This window comes from Strix uralensis, chromosome 1, assembly GCF_047716275.1.
Source record: "Strix uralensis isolate ZFMK-TIS-50842 chromosome 1, bStrUra1, whole genome shotgun sequence".
Classification (NCBI taxonomy): Eukaryota; Metazoa; Chordata; class Aves; order Strigiformes; family Strigidae; genus Strix; species Strix uralensis.
In genome coordinates this window covers 94,543,640-94,563,177 of record NC_133972.1, presented here as the reverse complement: position 1 = coordinate 94,563,177, position 19,538 = coordinate 94,543,640, and the positions used below count along the sequence as shown (strand labels likewise).

Sequence of the window (19,538 nt, the reverse complement as noted above, 5' to 3'; positions counted from 1 at the left end):
ATACTATTTTTTAAAGCATTAAAAGCTAAGTAATCAAATTGGAGGAATTTTTAAGCCATACTATCCTCCCTCAAAATATATTTTCCACACTCTACATACAAAGGTGTAAATTATAATTTGATCAAAATTGTGCATTATCATTGGATTACTACAGAATCATCATAGGACCACATAAAATTTGTCTGGAGTCTCAGCTCCCACTAAAAATATGATCATTTCCAACACCACATTAGGATTTGTTTAGTTGACTGGAAAAGATCAAACTCACAGCCTTTCCGGTCACCTCTTCCATTACTATATATCCTGTCCTGAACTCCTCAAGCTGCAATTTATGGCTACTGCCCCTTGCTAAACTCTATGCCACTACTGAGAAAAGCCTGGTGCTTTGTCACTCCCTTTGTAGTTATTGTAGGCTAACATAAGATCACCCCCTTAGCCTCCCCTTCACCAGACCCAGCTCCCTAACCTCTCCTATCACATCATGTGGTCTAGGCCTCTGACCAGTTTACTATCCCCCCACTGGACTGTTTCTAGTTTCTCAACATCCCCTCTGTATTGGGGGTTATCAAAATGACACACAATTGTCCAAGAAGCAGCTTTACCAGCTCGGAGCAGGGGTGGTAACAGCTTCCTTCAGTCTGCCAGTCACATTCCTCCTTCCTTCCAACACAGCCAGTACACAGTTAGTTTTGTCTGCAGTGAAAGCACACCACCGGCTCACATTTGGCTTGACATTCTTAATGACCGCAGGTCCTTTTCAGCAGAGCTGTGACTCAACCAGGTGCTTCCCAGCCTGGATTGATGCATGGTGTTACTCCACTTCACTACTTACTACTTCAGCTGCGGAATTTCAGCCTGCTCTTTTTTAAATACAGGAGTTTCCTGTTGGCTCAGTCCTCAGTTCGTTCAAGGTCTCAAGATGCTTTAAGACTGGAGCTCTACTTTGGCTTTCCAAGCATCACCCTAATTTAGTATCATTCACAAATGTGCTGAGGGTGCATTCAGTTCAATTCTATCATCCAAGTCACTGAAGAATTGAATAGCATGACTACCAGAATCAATCCTTAAGGTATTCCACTTCTTACTGCCTAACTGGTCAAGCTATTGATTACTACCCTTTCAGTACAGTAGTCCAGCCAATTTTCAAGCCCACTCAATACCCAGCCCATGCTTCCTGAGTTTACTGTTGATACCAGCGTGGGAGAAGGTATCAGAAGTCTTAATAAAGTTACAGTTACACTATACCGTATGTGCTCCCCTCATTCACATTGCCAGACATTTCGTCCTAGAAGGCACATTAGCAAAACACTAACCGCACTTCAGAAATGTGTTGACTCTTCCTATTTACCCTCTTGCCCTTCACCATGTCTAGAAGCAAGTGCCAAGATGATGTGTTCCATGATCCTTCTGGGAACTGACTGTGACCTGACAGTCTGTAGATCCCTGGATCATTCTCCTTACCTTTCTTAAAGACTGGTATAAGGTTGGCCTCCTTCTAGTTCTCAGGACTTTCCTCAATTACCATGGTTTTCCCTGGACAACAGCTGCCTTGCAATCCTAGCACCTGACTGAGCTCTTGTCAATCTTGGCATAGAACCCCAATAATCTTAATACATCCACTTTCTCTAAACAGTCCTTAATCTGTGGGTCCTCCATGATACTGTCCCTTGTCTGAGAACAGTAAAAAAAAAAATGGGAAGTTTCTGCCTTTTCTGTGTTGTCCACCATTAGATTGCCTCCAGCATTCACCCATGGAGCCACATTTCCCCAAGTTCCTGATTTCAATTTGTCTTCTCCAGAAATAATGAAGGGGAAATTGAAGTTACCGTATGAAGCACTACAGCAGAATTACATTCAACTTCTAGATCAGTATATGCACTGGGTTAGAAATCAAATTCTATATTCTTTGAAGAAATGGTGTAGGCTTTTCTTCACTGTCATAAGGCATAGCATGTTGAAACTTTCATCCAGCAGGGAATGCAGATGACAAATTTCTGAAAAGTCTCAAGAAGCTTTGCAGAAAAAGAAACACAAACAGATGAGTTTTTCCCTACTATAAAGTAACTAATACACCATAAAAAAAAGAATATAGCTGCTGATGATCTTTTTAATTCATTTTAGTAAGTGAATAGAATTGAAGTAAGCTTTATCATACTATGCTTTTCAGTAATGAATAGAAACATTTTGAAATTTGCACGGTATTGTATTATCTAAACCAATTAATCTTGAACTCCAGGGAAAAAAGGCAGTTATTAGACCACAACTTCAAGGACACACTGACTCAATAATTTGATGACTCTTTCAAGCACATACTGAGAAAACAAATGCTAAGAATAAACACACTCAACTAAGAAGGAATATGTCAAGAATATTAAAATTAAAATCAAAATCATTTTAATTTAAGTAACTTGCGTGTCTTTGTCAATGTTAATACAATCGTTTTCAATGTTAACCTGAAGATTCACACTTATTCTTAAATCAGTCCATTGATCCCCCATCACAATCACTGATGAGAGGAAGAACCTCTATGCCTATTTCTTCCTGTTCAAGTAATGCTGATTATTAATGCAGATTAGGGATCAAAGAAGACAATTGAAAAAAACATTCAAACTTAAGTTGGACAAAATAGAAATCTTCAAAAATATCTAAAATGCTGAACAAAAGAGGTGCAAATTAATATGCTTTTCTTAGTAAAAGACTTTACTTCTCTATATGCATACATGTGCACTGCTGTAGTAAAAGAAGCCACTGACTGTATTCATACATGCATGAACTATGCAAACGGTGCAGGTACAACAATATATAATGCCCATGTATATTAACAACACAAGATTCATGAAACAACAATACATTTTTTAAAAATATTCTACCAAATGAACCAGAAAAACATTAACACCTATTATCATATGACATCTTCACATCAGGGAAGGCTTGTAATGAGAAGAAGTATATGCTAACAACTAACGGTGAAAAATTAAAAAAGCAAACGTTCAGATCCGTAAGTCAGACTCACAGAAAACCCTGCATATTTTTTCCCTCATAAAAGATAATAACTCTGCCTACAAATGTTGCACTATAACTACAGACTAACAGCCTACCTTGTTAAATAAAAGGCAACAAAAAACCATCTAGGGACACTATATACCATTTAAATTTACAGTAAGAAACCATAAAGTAGCTCTTTGCATGACCACAGATAAACTGAGAAGGAATAGATACAGTTGTCAACACACGAAAATCAGAAGTTAAGCTGTATATAGTGGAGAAAACTGAGAAAAGTAAGCTTCATATGAATCTCATCATAAAAGAAAAGGGGAGGGAATGCATTGGTTTCTGTTCAGACTAAACTGATGACAACCAGACAGATTTCCTTCAACCCTTCTATTTCCAGTGGAAAGGACACACAACTAGGTATGGTCTTCTCAAAGCAAAGTGCACTAGAACTACCTGACAGTGGCAATGCTCTCTCTCTCACACACAGAAACAATCTAGCAAGGTTTTAAGTATTGGACAATTTCTCATGCCAAATAAGCGAATACAGTTCCATATCACCCACACACCACTTCTGCAGGAAGTACTTTTTCATTTGTACACATTTTTTTTTTACACCTTCATGGAATAAACTGTAGTTCACTTTCTAAAATTCAGTGAAAAGCACTAGAGGACTTCTCATCAGCCTTTAAATACAGCCTTTAATTACTAAAGAAATAAGTATATTTATTTGAGTCATTAGCTTAGCTCTTCTGCATTTAGGTAGGCATCACTATGGCATATGCCATCAATGAATTTGTATTTCTGTGTCTGACAGTGAATCTGGCATATAAAATTACCAGTAGCAATGCTGATTCAGTATCAGCAAACAGGCACTGCATCAAACCTCAGTTTGAGTGGCTATCAAATTCATTACGGACAACTGTCCATCTTCTACAGTCCATCATCCAGCCTCAGCATGAAAAACCTCTAAAGGGGATGCATATAAACTGTGGGGGTGCTTACCAATCTTTAGAGACTGCAGTGGGGAGAAGTCACTGTTACGTACAGCTTTTACAATGCTTTTCAATCCCAGGATGCATCACAGTGGTACATCCAGTCCTACTTTCAGAGACACGCACTTACCTAGTGTTATACCTGTTTTTGTAATACTCTTGTTGTGCACACAGAAAGGGCATAGGATGAAACTACATTGTTAATTTAATCTCAAGAATTTATTCACAATTTAAATAAGGCTTTAAAGCCTAACAGAGAATATGAAAGCAGGAATAAGATGTTGGTTATTTTACAAGTGCAGCAGCATACAAATGGTCAAAGGTTTCAGAAAGGTGCCCGTGCACATGTTACAGCCAGAGCTGCACCTAACTCCCTTCCTGCGGTTGTAGCCATACAGAAAACACAATGTATATCACAGGTTTTTCCATTCCTGAAAATCTTTCACCCATAGAACAGCATCTTGGAGCTGTACCAGAAGGCTGCCTTACATTGTGGCAAGAATGCACACTGTTTGGTTGGTCCCTGCCACAATTTGTGGTAAACCAACAAACAAAAACCTAATCCAAAGAATCATCTATTTTCACAGCACAGGTTACTGAAAACATACAGTAAGAGGAACAGTATCCTCTATTTTCTGTGACCTGGAACAAAAAGAACAGCATAAACTGTGTTGGAACAGGTTTTCATGCGCAAGCAGTGCTTTGTGAAATAAAAATACAAGTTTTTTAAAAAAATAAAAAAATGAGATAGTTTGAAGATATCAATTCATTAAAAATTGTTGTGCTACTGGTTGACAGAAGAATGCAGTAAATCTTCCTTTTCATCAAATCTAGTACAAAACGGAGAATTTTCAAGTGAATCTGCTGACTTACTATGAAGAATGAAGCCTATTTATAGTATCAGATGCACTTACTCTCAAGTGCTCTGTCAACAAAAACTTCAAATAATGACCTAGATTGACAATGAAGTGAGCAAAGATGGGTGTAACTATATACAGGAAAGACAGTATTAAGAGGAAAAAAAAATCCTCAACTACTTTGAAGAAGGAAAATAGTATTTTCCAGAGCTACCAGTTGTTACACCTGAAGCACAGATGTGCTTCAGTAAATAACTATACACTAAAAATATCAATAGGATTTTACCAAGATGTATTGCTACGCTGGAATTAGGGGGTAAAAAAAACATTTACCAGTTTCAAGGCAGCATACAGTACAATTCTTACATATACCTATTTACATCAAGACTCTGAAGACTATGAAATACACAGAAGTGAACAGATAAAGTCAGAAATTTTTCCAATCTGCTTTTTTTTCCCCTTTATTTTTCACTCAAAAATTTTGTTGAAAAATGCTTAGCAATGTGAAAATAACCTAAAAGACTTCCTAGATAAAGAGGCTGGTAATGGTATATAAAAGACTCAATTTAAATCTTAATTACACAGCCAGGCACATAATTGCACTGTGTAACTGTTGGGGTAGATGGGTAATCGTGACCATGGGTAACACTGCAACACGAATTGCAGGTTAGGGCAATAGAATAACACACTAACCAGCAAAATGTCATTCCAGATTAATCAGATCATTATATTGGAGGGTGCTAGATACCCAAGGAAGGAAAGCTCAACACAGACAGATACTAGTTATGCCTAAGAAATGGGACTATCTGAAAAATGTAAAGAATAATGCTTTATGAGGACTCAAGGAAAAACAAATGTAGCAACTGAGGGAACAGAGATGAAATGTGAGAAGTACAGCTCACATTTTGAAACAACCAAGGAAACAGACTGCAAGCAGCTATTTGCTGTATGACAATCCAGACCAAATAAATTGAGGGAAAACTAATAGAAATAGAAATATTACTTTGTATGCTGTCAAGTAGATAACCAGTGGCAGCTTTTCACTTACAAAAGCTGGTGTCACAAGTTATTATTACCCAAAAAGGTAAATTTCTGCACCTGAGAAAACAGTTTCATACCACATTATGTAAAATAAGGAGACAATGGGCTGTGACTGATCAAAGACACCCCACCCCATGCAGCCCCCCACCACATCCACACCTACAATGAAGGAATGCTCTGAAGAGATAAATAGAGGCTACATGATGAGAAGGCTCAGGGGAGAATAATTACATGATTGATCACAACTGTTGAAAGGGAAACCAAACTCATCTCATGCCAAAGGAAACCCAAGGGTGTCTTTATTTTAGACAAACTGACTGTATCGGCAAAGTATTTCAACTGCTTGCATAACTGCCTGTCCCTGAATGAAAGGAATGCAGACCCAAAGCAAAACAAAACTAGTTTTAGGGGGTGCTTCAGGTTAAAATAACATAACTTCTATGCATATTGGATCTGCTTATAAATTATGATATTGTAGCTCTAATCATGAGTATCTTTTGCTCCTATAACTGTAATAGGTATTTAGCTTGTTGTTTTATGCTTTTCTGCAGAGCCCAGTCATTCCCTCAGCAAGTGACTTTGCCTGCTGTGATTCTACCTACAATTAGTGACTGATGAAGCTGCAATGCAACAGCACAGACTCCAGGCAAGTGGGCTGAGCTGGGATATACCTCCTGGGAGACGAGCCTCACTCCCTAGCAGTTGCTAGCCTTGAGCTCCAGGCACGTAGGACAGCTCACCTTATTGGACTCAGAGAGTGATGGAGGAAGGAATATGTTCCCCATTGTGGAGCTTGCTGGATAGCTTTATATGAATTATACGGAGCACTTAATGAACCAAGTAATGGCTCAGCTTTGTACCAAGTTTGCAAGAACTCAGGAGTTAGCTTTGCCAGGCTTTCTCTGTCTGAACTTTTCTTCATCTGTCTGCAGCTTTGTTTTACTTGGTTTAGCTGTAATAGCAATTTTTGTAATCAAGCAGGTGCCTATGGCTTAATCTGCTACGACCATAATTTATATAGATAGAAGTATCAAGCAGTCATTCTGTGTAGATCAGGGTATTTAATGCCACTGAAATGATGAGATACAGGCCTGGCATGATAGCAGCAGCCTTCAGAAGTGAAGGCAGAGTAGCATAGTACAGTCATGAAGGGAAAAGAGATGGGCCACCAACTTTGTACTGGAGAGACCCTAAGGCTATAAACAACAGCCAGACAAGCATGGGGAGTACATATGTGGTTAAGCCCAATATAAAAAAACAAACAAACAGAAGAGCTCCGAAGAGAACTGAGGGCTTCAACTGACTTCTACTAACACATTCCTTTCTGGTGACGTGGGGATGTTCAGCATCGTGATGGTGAGTATATTCTACATAATGAGATTCACATTTATATTGTGTCAATTGTATAGTGTAATTGCTATACTCCACTAACTGTAACTTCTAATTATATTGCATTTTGAGTGCATTGTTGTGTCACTGTGCTAATCCTGTATAACTGCAAGTAACTTCAAATTAATTGAACTTTGTACTATATATTAAGTCCTTCACGTGTGGAATATCTAAAAGAACATGGTCAAAGAGTATTGCACTATGACAGGGTCTCAACAACAAAAAAAGGTATCATCCTAGAAAAGATATTTCAGAATTTAAGCTGCTATCATCTCACCATATTTACCCCTTAAAGAAAAAACACCAAGCAAAAACCAATCATACCAAACCAAAGAAACAAAAAAAAAAAAGAGCACAAAAAACCCCTTCCAATGAAATCTTTTAAAAAATAAAAAGGAGAAAAAACTCTTTGGGCCTCAGGACTTTGATTTGCTGATTACATAAAAAAGGCAAATGTATGTATGAAGAGTAGCAGGAAACCAATGCAAAAATTCTGGCTCCACTATTAAACATGTTACAGGTTATACATGTAAAGCCTTCCTCCAAAACAATGTGAGTGACATTCTACCAAATATGGAGCGTTAACCTTGAGGGAAAGAATTATGAATTAAGCAATTAATTTGTCTAGAACTTTACCACATATCTTCAAATCTTTTTTAAAGATTGATGTCTTTTGCTGGCCTTTTATTCCTTCACACTGAAAAGGTTCTAATTAGAGGCAACTACAGAATAAGTTTCTGTCACCAGAAGTTTCAGAGATAAATATTTAATTTGCACCACAGGGGAGGAAAAAAAAAGAGAAGTACATGCTACACATTGTTAAAATCAACTTATTGTGTGATTCTAAACTACTTTAGTGTTATCGTAATGACATAACTCACAGCCAAAGTTAAGCTTATTTGGGTAGTAATGTACCTTAACTCTCAGGTGTAGACTTAAGTTTAAACTTAGCTTAGTATTTGCTGGGTTCTAGTTTTCTTGTTTGGGGATAAACAGGATTGTAAATTCTGTATGCCAAAGTGTAACATGCATAGCATTCAACTACCTGTTATGTAGTTTTTTTCTAGGAATACAAAAGATTTAAATTACCCACAGAAAGATACAGTTCCATTTAGCAGTAAATGCATCAAGAGTAGAAAATGCCATCATGTGAGCAAACATACAGAAACAGATGGGAAACACAATAGAAGTATTTAAGTTTTCAAAACAACATCAAAGGAACAAAAATTGCTGAAACAATGACAAAAATTCAATCTCCTTCAAAAATCCCTTTCAAAACTGAAGTTTTAAGAGCAAGCTGCATTAAAAGTACTGGCAACACAAGTTAAAGGAGAAGGGTCACTGTGGAATATGGTGTGTGCTTTTCATGTTTTTCTTTCACTTCCAGAGAAAAGACAGAAGAAATAAAAAAAAAAAAAAATCATGAACTGAAATATTCACAGTTCAGCCTTTTAACAGCACTTCTATTTCTCTGTAGAAGAGGTATGCTGATTTTGAAAGCCACGGGCCTCACAGCCAATGAAAATTACTATTGATGGATATTGTTTAATTCAAGTGCAGAAAGTGAAAAATACTGAAAACAGGTAAGATAGCTAAGTCTCAGTAAAATACACTATACAGAAACATAATTGTGACTTCCTTTTAGACAAGGAAGTGGGGCAGAGTTAGGGAGACACACCCAAAACCTCCACTCCTCTGTACATTTAAATAGGGGTGTTATGTTGGACTTTCTGTATCATTCCAAACACTACAAAAAAGTTGACTAAAACCATGGCTTGGAGTCTATTTTTACAGCAGTTTTGCTAAGACGTCCAATCCTTGAAAATAAGTTGGCAAATTGATTCAACTGCTCTTAGCCAAAAGAAATCCAACACACTCAACCCTCTGCAACACAAAGCTGCCTTCCTATCTTTTCGGATGGTTATTGTCAACTCACTCAGCTCTCCAGCAGCATTCCTTACGTGGCTGCGTAAATCCACACTTGTCAATACAACAGAGGGAGCTGCGTCAGCACAGGAAAAAGCACAACTTGACTAGCCACTTCTTAATTATTTTAAGTTAATTTAGATCTCCCTCTCAAGTGACTTAAGGTGAGATTGAGTATCTATTCCACCACGCTGGTTGAAACACTTGGGTTTAGGTGTGAAAATATTTTACATCTTAAAAAGCCCCAATACCAGAGAAAAAGAAATCAACGATGTTAAAATCTTACAAATATAGTCACGTTAAAATGTTAGAAATTTAATATACTAAAATTTAAATCTATTGAAATTTTGAGATCAGTATTACTACTTTCTCAGAGAATCTGTATTCCAAGTTTGAAATTCTTCCACTACTGAGGAAAAAAAAAAGTTAAGGCAGAAGTGCTTGTAGATCACCAAAAGTGTGTTCACATACCAACTGCATGATAAGAACGGATATTGTGCCTTTCTTTGTGATGGCCTTTAATAATGCTTTAAATCAGCATTAGATTGAGTTGTCACTAAGTGGCATTCTACTCAGCTTCTCTGAAATTCTTGGCTTTGAACTACTAAATTTTCAACATCACTTTAAGTCAAAATAGTATCATATTTAACTCTACTTTCATTCTGATAATTAGCATTGTCTTCCCTCTCTTCAAAGATGGTTTTGCTAGGAGGATATATTCTCTCAATACTCTTCTGTCAGACTAAATCTTCACAGACCCTTTCCACTCTCAGCTCATTTCAAACAATCCCCAAAATACGTATTTTTGATTATCACCACATCCTTTTATCAGTGAAGTGATTTTTAGTTTCTTCACACAACACCTACTATGGCTACTGCATCTTTGGCATGACTTACAGGATACGGGGTTCTGAATAGGAATTACTTGTCTAGGTCTCCGTTCTCGTAAACTGCAGTTTCCTGAGAAGCACAACATGGATATACTCACAGCTGCTCCAAAGAGCTATGTGAAACCAGTCCCAGACTAAAGCAAGAACTTGAGAATCATATAGAGCAGGGCATACAGTAAGTATATTAAATAATTTCCTTCTTCACCAGCCACTGAGATGATGCTTTTCAAAACTTCTTCTCTCAACTCCCCATTTCCAGTAGCAGAATCGTACATCTCAAAAGCAATCCCCATCAACTTGAGGATGTACCTAGGAAGCAGTAGCTGTAGTCACAAAGCTTCATATTTCAATAATATGTTGGTCCACCCAGCAACTCAGAATTACAGTATCCCCTGTATAGACTTGTTCTACTCAAAACATATAATACAGTCAAGTTTAGTTCTTATCTGAAATCAATATATTAATGAAAACAAAAGATGGCAAAAAGGAATGGGACTATCTCTCTGGAATATTTTAAAACCTCATTGGAAACAAGGGAGTTCTATAACTAAGGAAGTTAATATATTGATGTGCCACTTAGAGAGATGATGAAAGAAATATATATTGATTGAATATAATTAGCATGGGTCTGAAATATTGCTGCTAAAACTTTTAAAGGCAGAGATAAAGCCTGATGTTTGAGGGTAAACAAGACATGAATATATCATAACTGAACCTATTTAGAAAACCTATAAAATACTTAAGGTTACTAGGGTAATTACTGGTTCCTATAGGGCAAGAATGAGATTTCATTTTGGTGAATATCATGTATTACAATATGGCATGCATTATATTAGGGAAAACAGCTGCAGAAGTAATTCTGTAATCAGACTTGGGACCCAATACTTGGATGACTGTATGAAATGTCATGACCTGCTGGTCAGACTAGATGATTTCACAAGTCTCTTCTGGCCTTAAAACCTTAAAAAATAGTCTGAACTGAAACATCCATCTAGATATGTGATTTTGTTCTAAAACTTCAATCGTGATATAAAGACATAGGAAAAACAATCTGGCAGAGCCAAGAAAAGAAATTAAATCTTTCAACTTCTACAGCCATTTCTATCTGCAGTTTTACTTACATATGCATATACAAGATGTGCATGACATACATAACGCTGTTTCCAAAGAGTACTAACACCTAACATACAAGTTCACTTAAGTCATGCATATTACCCTTATTTAATACTGACATGCATTACAATGCCTAGTCATTATTACCTCTATGTGGTTTTTAGTTCAGTTTTAACCACAATTTCTTGACAAAAAAGTAGCTTTCTAATGGGAAAGTTGGTAAATATTTAAAAGTAACAGAAGTTACTTTAGAAAAAATGTAAGTCTTATAAAGCTGGGATATTTTTAACACTAAAGATGACACTATCATTCTTGTTTTTAAAAAAAAAAAAAAACTATCAGCAAACATCTCAAAGCCAAAGACTTCCATCTCTCTGGAATAAGCACTGTGATTTAAAGAACATATTAATCAATCACTTATTTAATCAATATGAGAAATATTCCAAAAGTCTTAGAGTCTAAGCTTTTTCTGGAGGGGGGAAATGAAGACAAAGCATCTGGAAACAAGTACCATTATTTGAAATATGTATATTTAAAAAGGTTTCAAAAGAAATACTAAGCATTACACAACTTGCTCTTTGAGTAAGTTTTCTGAAAGGGAAAGAGCTGTTCTCTGAAACAGGCTACTACTAAGATGGTAAAGGAAACTAGAGTCACAAAACTAAAACAGATGTATGATACTATTTCTGAGTTGAAATAATTGTCAGTGCTTCAAGATGGATCTCACTCTTAGGAAAATATTTCATCTCATGTTCTCCAAGTGCTTTTATTAAAAAAATCTGCCAAAACAAGCCTCTGCTAGGTCATTGTCACTACATCCCTCCTCAGCTTCCAAGGGAGCAGCTTCTGTATGCCAAGAACCAAAGTGCTGTGAACCACATATGTCTGGAGACTTTCACGAAAAGCATCAGCTTTACTACATATTTACTCAAAAGGTTCTCTAGCAGCTATTTCTACTTTCAAAACAGCATTATCAATAGCTCTCTTCCCAGGAATTTTTTAACACCGAGTGGGTTCAGAAGTCTCTTGAACAGGTAGAAATTCACAATCAGAAACATATCATGCTTTTTGCAGAAGAAATCGTTCTACCACATATGTTCTCACAAACCATAGATTTCTGGTATCTCATTTTGTTTGTTGAAGAGTTTTTCCCATATTTGCAGATGACAAAGCAGAAACAGGAATGGCCTTATGTTTTCTAAAACTTACGAAGCATTGGGCCAAATGTGTTTGCCAGTATATCATAAGAAAGAAAAAAATTGTTCCTCATACACAGATATTTAACCACATTTTAAACAGCATGGAAAATTGAAACTCTTTGTCTACTGGTTTAACATTACTTGATGATTTCTCTTTAAAGAACTTGATTCTGTCTAAAAAAAACCTACAAAAACACACACACACAAAAAAAGAGCTTTCACTTTCACAGAAGTTATTAACCTTTCCTCTTCACGAGGACAGTTTGAAAACACCTAAGCCAAAGTTTACTGCCTGACACCTCAAAATTTCTTAGACATATGGTGGATGATTCTGACTTCCTCTCTAGCAATGCCTGCAGACCTTAAGAAAGTTAGCAGCAAAGGGAAAAACATGGATTCTTATTCTTTATCCATCACTTCTTCTCAATTGTATCTCAGAAGTCTGAAACCCATAAATGATTCAGTATGCTTGTCCAGAGGTAAAACACAAATGAAATGGTTTATACATTAAATCAAGGAGTTCAGGATTTGAATTTCCTAAAATCAGCCTAACTCCTCAGCAACAAAATACGGGCTTCAATTTCTATTTTGACAGAAATCTTCACCTTGAAACACATGTGCCTACACCTTCTGATCCAGTCATGACCAGCATGAATGCCACTTTCCATTGGACATATCAAGCACAATTTTTTAGACCCAGTAAACCTGTTCCTCAAAATAGGAAACAATAGTGATATGTATTCTTCAAACTAAGCACAGCAAAACTTCAGATTTTCTGAATAAATTTAAGAAGAGCAAATAAATATAACATCTATGACTACTTCTCTGTGCTTTCTTTCCATGTGTCCTGCCCTCTTCAAAGCCTGCAAACACCTATTACAGTCATCAATACCATAAATCCTGCAGTTTACTCTGTTGCAGTCACTCAAAGACACTGTTCTAGTTATTTCATGAGAAGTAACACATGAAGTTGCCACAAGTGTTCCAAGAGAATTAAAAAAAGGAAACTTCAAAAAGTTAAACATCACCACAGATAAAGAAAACTTAACATACTTGCTTCATCAAAACATACCTTCATTATGAACTCAACCATCTTTTTCTTTATTAGCAGTACTTCTGAATAATTGTCTGTGTTTGTATTTCTAAAACCCTAGGTATATTTTCAGCTACAGTCAAAGGGCACAAAGCAAAATCACATACCAGGCAGTAAAGTAATTCATTCCTTCTTCTAAAAAGCAGAGGGATACCCATCTGAACAATCAGTTAGAAACTTACTTAATTTACTCCCCTAATGCAGAATCAGTGTAATGCATTTCATCTGCCTGAAGCATGGGATGTTGTCCTTACCTAAAATTCTTCCAACAGAATGTTAAATAATGTAAGTCTGTCAAAACACACAACATTGTGGGAAACAGGAAAAGCCCAAAAGCGGTTTTGGTTTTTTTGGTTTGTTGTTTTGGGGTGGTTGTTTTTTTTTCCTTTCAAATCTTTACTAGAAAATAAAAAAAGAATATTGGAGTTACATGGCTTTCCCAGTAGTGAGTGTGGCTGAACATAAATGTGTGCCATTAAACCATATACTCTGAGAAATGCATTCAGATCCAAAAAATAAAATCAGTCTCATTTTGAGCTTAGTACAGTCTTCCAGCTTCAAGACAGGTCTGACCAGAGATGACCTGTCAAGAAAGTTTAATTAACAGAACACCTGTGATGTTTTGGTACCCTGTACCACAATAATTCAAGAGATTATTTTGTTAGCCAGCAGTACCTTCAGTTGGCTGGCTAGGCTGTTCTTGGTGATGTGGGAATGAAGAACTCCTTTATTACAGGGTCCTCTTGCTGTGGTTCACAGGAATCAGAAATAACTTTACTAGTATTTTACCACTTGAAATCCTTTTCTTCTAGTGGATTCAGCACCAATTCCCTCGAGTACTCAATACACTGATTTATGAGGGTGGGAGGTTCAGTTGCAAAATACATGACCAGGTATAAACTAGCAATATCATCATAAAACCCAACAACAGAGAAAAACTTCTCACTATTCAATACTGTGTTTCACATTCTAGCAGGCAAGATGCAGAGTATCTTCTACTGATGTAACTTCCCTGCACATTTTTTCAACATCAAAGAGTAAAAAGCTAAGGCGGGTATTTTTCTTCAAAATTATACAGTAACAAAGGCTGAAACACTGGTACATGCCCAAGTAATGCTATTGTCCTGGAAAAGAACACGCATATAAACATCTAAACCATGGGCAATTCCAATACATCAACATGTCATAAATCTTAAAGACAAAACTCCACATTACAACCTTTCTTTCTCGCACTCCTCTTTTCACAGCCAGAAAACATGACGAAGCTTTAACACCCAAAACAGAAAACTGGTACATATCAAAAAGAAAAAATGAAGACCAAAGTCACAAAGTTTATAAAAACCCAATGACTCAACAGCTATTACCCCAACGGTGTTACATATCACAAACTGAATTCATACATTAATTTTACTAAAGCAGCAGTGAATGTCTTAGGCAGGGAAAGATTACTATAACTGGAGAACCAATTTAGACACCTTCAGCAAGGAGAAAGCTGACTAAAAGCTGCTATCTTTTAATGTCTCTCTTTGGGATACCTGTTGCTGCTGTTGAGCCAAATGAGGTAGCAATGGAAACCAGGCGTTTTCATGAACTGAAATGTTAACCATCTCCTGATGTGCAAAGAGGCACTAAGCAAAATATCAGACACTCAGCCCACAAAAATTTCCATTAAAATGTCCAAACCTGTCCTATCAGAATCAAGCAGAGAATCCCACTAAAGAGCTTTCTTTCAAAAATTTCTAATACTTTTGGTTTAATCATTTAAGGGTGAAAGCCTCTGTCTCTACTCAATTTTGCGCTAAAATAATCTCACATCAAGTTTTACGCAAAAAAATAAAACACATGTAGATGTTAAATTTTAAAATCCTAGGATTCTTAGAAATCCTTTTAATTAAAAGGTCTAGGATAACACATCTTCTCCACAATCTCTTATTTGTCTACAGCTCTTATATGCTATGCCTATATGCTGTAATTCTACACGCAGACTGCCAACAAGGAGAGATGTCTGAAAACCACCATTAACAGTAAAGAATGAAAGTGGAGAATAAAACGAACAATTCAATTAAATTATAATAATGTCACTGTAGGACAGCACACGGAAGTATATTAAGACATGAAGAAATATTTAACATTCTTTGCAATATGCATTTGTGAATGAAATTATTTAGATACCACCTATGAAACTTTTGTTGAAAAAACATTAACTCATATTATTGTTTTCTAGCCTGTGGACGCAGCACTTGCATACCTGTTCTTTAACTGAAGCTAGAATGGCAGAGGTTGTCTCAGTTTCAGAGCCATCGCCATTGGATGTGTTCAATACAGGACTAAGGGAACTTGTCTTGTCAGAAGACGAGGGCTGGTCTGGAACAGGCATAGTTTCTGCAGTTTATTGAAGAAGAAAACAATGATTTTGTTATTAGAAACCTGATACATATCAGAAATTGTATGCATATAAGACTAATAACACTAAGGAAAAAAATTGTAGAACATGCTTTGGTTTTGCAATATAGAATATATCACGTATTTAAAACTAAAACTAGTTCTAAATTAATTATAAAACAAAATATTAAATGATTTCCCAGTCTTACTCCAAAATATTTATCACAGTACATCTGGAGAGGATTCAAATCATTTACAGCTGTGATTTTTGTATACTATTCCAGTGGCAGCATCCAACATGAAATTACAATATCATGAAAACAATGAATCACAAAATGCTTTGCACAGAAAACCAACAAATGATACAGGAGAGAAATATAAAACATCTAGTGTTGACTTTCTAACGTGCATGATTATTTAATATGTATTATATTTTAAGCCTAGGTAACTAACTTTGCCCTTCTTCTAGTCTAGAAGGTGATTTTGACAACATTTTATCAGAGTATTTTAGAGAAAAAGAGCACACCAGTTGTAAGTCATTTTTGAGACCCGTTACAAAAAAAAAAAAGATTCTTAGCACTTGAAAGAATTTTTAGTACTTTTTTTTAGAGAGCAAAATGGTGGTGGTGACTGTGGAAAGATTTATCTTTCTGAAGGCTAAACTACAGTGTAGCATCTCCGTTTAAATGTCACTGCAGGCAATGTCACTCTGCAGGCAAGCTGTGTCACATTCCAGAAGTAAAGGAGCAGAGAGGCAGCTTGCACGGTTATGCGCAGGCAAGTTAGGATAAGATCATGTTCATATGGGAGCTGGCCAGAATTATTCTGTGGAAGAGAACTGGCCCACAGGCTGCCAGCTGGCCGGGCCTCCTGAGGAGCAGTGGGGGATATTCAGAGGGATGTCATCAGAGGGGTCATACATGCACGGACTCGCCATTCACATCAATGCCGAAACTCCTGCCTTGGCTCCATGCTGCTTTTCAAAGCCAATGTTTTTATAAAATACAACTTTTTCTGGAAGAAATAAGAAGTCTGAAAAGCATGGGAAAAGGGTAGTTGGTAAAAGTAAATATAAAATTCAATACCCAGAGCAAGCATCCCCACTATAGTTTGCCACAGAAATTAGGGCTCTAAAAGAAGGGGAGGTGACATCCTATAAGGCTTTGGCTCTGAAGCCACAGTGCTGCCCAAGAACACTCATTCAACCCAACTGGGTAGCTTTTTCCAAAAGCTTCCTGAAGCTCAGGACACTGGCATAAATACCTAAGACGAAAACATGCAAATACAGATTATTCATTAAAGAGTCAGTTATTTCTCATAAGAGTAATCTCCCTAAATCTCAGGCTAGATTAGTTTATATATTGAAGCATGAGATTATTTATCAGTTTAATTAAAGAAGCTAAATATTTTCACACGTCTCACTTTTTGTAAGCAAATCACCGAAAGTGGTAAATACTCAGTCTTTGGCTCTGGTAATGTCCTTGCTCCAGATACATACACTACTTGAAATTAATCTTTAAAAACTCAGATTATATATACCCGTCTTCCTCTATCACAAGTATACTGTACAAACCTTTTATAAGGTTCCAATACATCAACCTAAATGGACTTTGAATTACATTTTCTCATTTTGTGCAACAAAGGAACCGTCTTCTATTATAACAAGTTACCTAGTTTGTGGCATGCAATTAAAGTTGCTACTCTCTTAAAAATACCACAGAAAAGACATGTACTCACATACACGCTTATTCTGTCACTTTCAAACAATCTAATTATTTTCTTTTTTACTAAATTATTAATTGCAGTATTATAATAGAAAGCAAAGTGATTTTCTTTTTGAAAAATACAAATGGTCAGACAGTTCATTTTGTAGAGCTATATTTGCGGAAAACCCTAGAGTGCAACACTCCTTGCTATCAACTCCACACCCTGTAAAGTCCAGCTGAAAATTGTGCAGAGGAATGAGAGAGACCACAGGATTCAGGAACATGAGTACGAACACGTGAGGCAGTCCCACCACCCATGCAGACACCCTCCCTGGGCAGTGGGAAGCCATGCGTCCCGCCAGGGGCGGCTCACCAGGGAGACACGTGGAACTACAACAGCAAGAGGCACAAAGAACTGCCTCCCCAAGACTGCACTGGGGTGGGAAGAAACATCACAGCTGTCAAAGAGGTGTCTGCAAAATAGTTTCAGACACATTGGGCGAGAGTAGCTCTCCTACTGCAGGATCATCTTCTCTGCAGTTGCAAAGAAGCTTCCTGGAAAAAGCCCCTTTATGTGCCTAGCTCGTCCTCATGCTCCTCCAGGGCTGCCTGACCCCCGGCAGGGAGACTCTGCTGAATTGGCTGTTTCATAAACACTAGGCCCGAGGACGTAAAACCCAGCAAACTAAACCAGACTAGGAGTCAAGAACTCCTTGGTCCTGCTCCCACCTCTGCAAGTAATTGTCATATGAGGTTCACTTAGATTCTGCTCTTCAGGTGACAAGTTAAGAGGACTTACCTGCTCCATCCAGCCTCAGCTCCCTACCACAGCACACAGTTACTAGGCCTGACTGGGAAGACACAAACACCACCTGGAAGGACACTGGCTGCAGTCAAGGAGCCCCTCATTTCAATACGGCACCCTTCCGTATCAGGTAAAATTGGCAGGGTTTCAGTAAGGGTGCATGTTTGGGGTGGGGTTGCTGCAGGACTGACCTGTGTTGGATGACCTCACCCATCACCTCACCAAAGGGACAACGTCTAACATGTAGCAAGGGGATGAGACACCAGGATGTGCCGACATGTCTTCTCTGAATGTTCATTTAATTGGCTGTCTTATTTATTTCTCAATACCAAAATCAGCAATTTAAAGCTTCTGTTAATTGGCAATATATCCAATTAAGTGAAATTCCCTGACTCAAGTTTCTCAGATTTTGGCCTGTGATGCTCTCTAAGAGCCAATCCAAACGAGGCCCACTGCAGCATGGTCGTTTTCTGTTGCTGTTAGGTTTTCAGGAAGATGGGGGGAAATGAGCCTCCCTGAGTTGCTGGAAAAAATTATCTGCTACAATAAAAAAGGTTGCTCTAGCACAAACACTCCAAAATATTTAAACTGCACTTGAGAGAGACAGCAAGGCCGCACAGTCAATGGGGAAGCCGCTCTCTGACCAAAAAGATGCTACTGATAAGACCACACCAGTTTCTGTGTGTTCAAAACAATTACATCCATGCGATACAGGCAGCAACTGCCTGCTGCTATCCTGAACTTGTTCTGGGACTCTATTCAACTTCAGTAAATTTTAATTTTTAGGCTGTAAAATTATTTTTTGCGATACTTATTTTTGCAAATACTTTGTTTCCACCAAAGAACACTTCAAAAACTGCTTTAGTAATCTATAATTTTGCAAGTATCAGTTTACAAGGGAAAAAATAATCTGATTACACAACCAACTGCTGCAATAAACTGTACTTGCTTCAAATAGGCTCAAAATCTGGACAGAACAGTAGCTAATATTCTATAACCACTGCATGTTTCCAGGATTTTGTTTATTTTTTTTAAATACAGATCTTAAAAGAGGAAAAAAAAAGTTGTAAAAAAAGCACACTGTGCGTCCTGTTCATCTAGAACCAGAGAAATCACAAGAAATGTCTCTGACGTTAAAAGTAATGTTTTGT

The 19,538-nt window shown here is 37.2% G+C and overlaps 1 protein-coding gene across 5 annotated transcripts in view; it reads right to left on the bottom strand.

The window, feature by feature from the left end:
• Nucleotides 1-19,538, bottom strand: part of CTNND2 (catenin delta 2) — a 700,247-nt gene that overhangs the window by 549,310 nt on the left and 131,399 nt on the right. For all 5 annotated transcript variants that reach the window (XM_074874338.1, XM_074874348.1, XM_074874370.1 and 2 more), the window contains exon 2: nt 15,743-15,876. In XM_074874338.1, the coding sequence (XP_074730439.1) occupies nt 15,743-15,876 (134 nt within the window). The remainder of the gene's footprint in view (nt 1-15,742; nt 15,877-19,538) is intronic.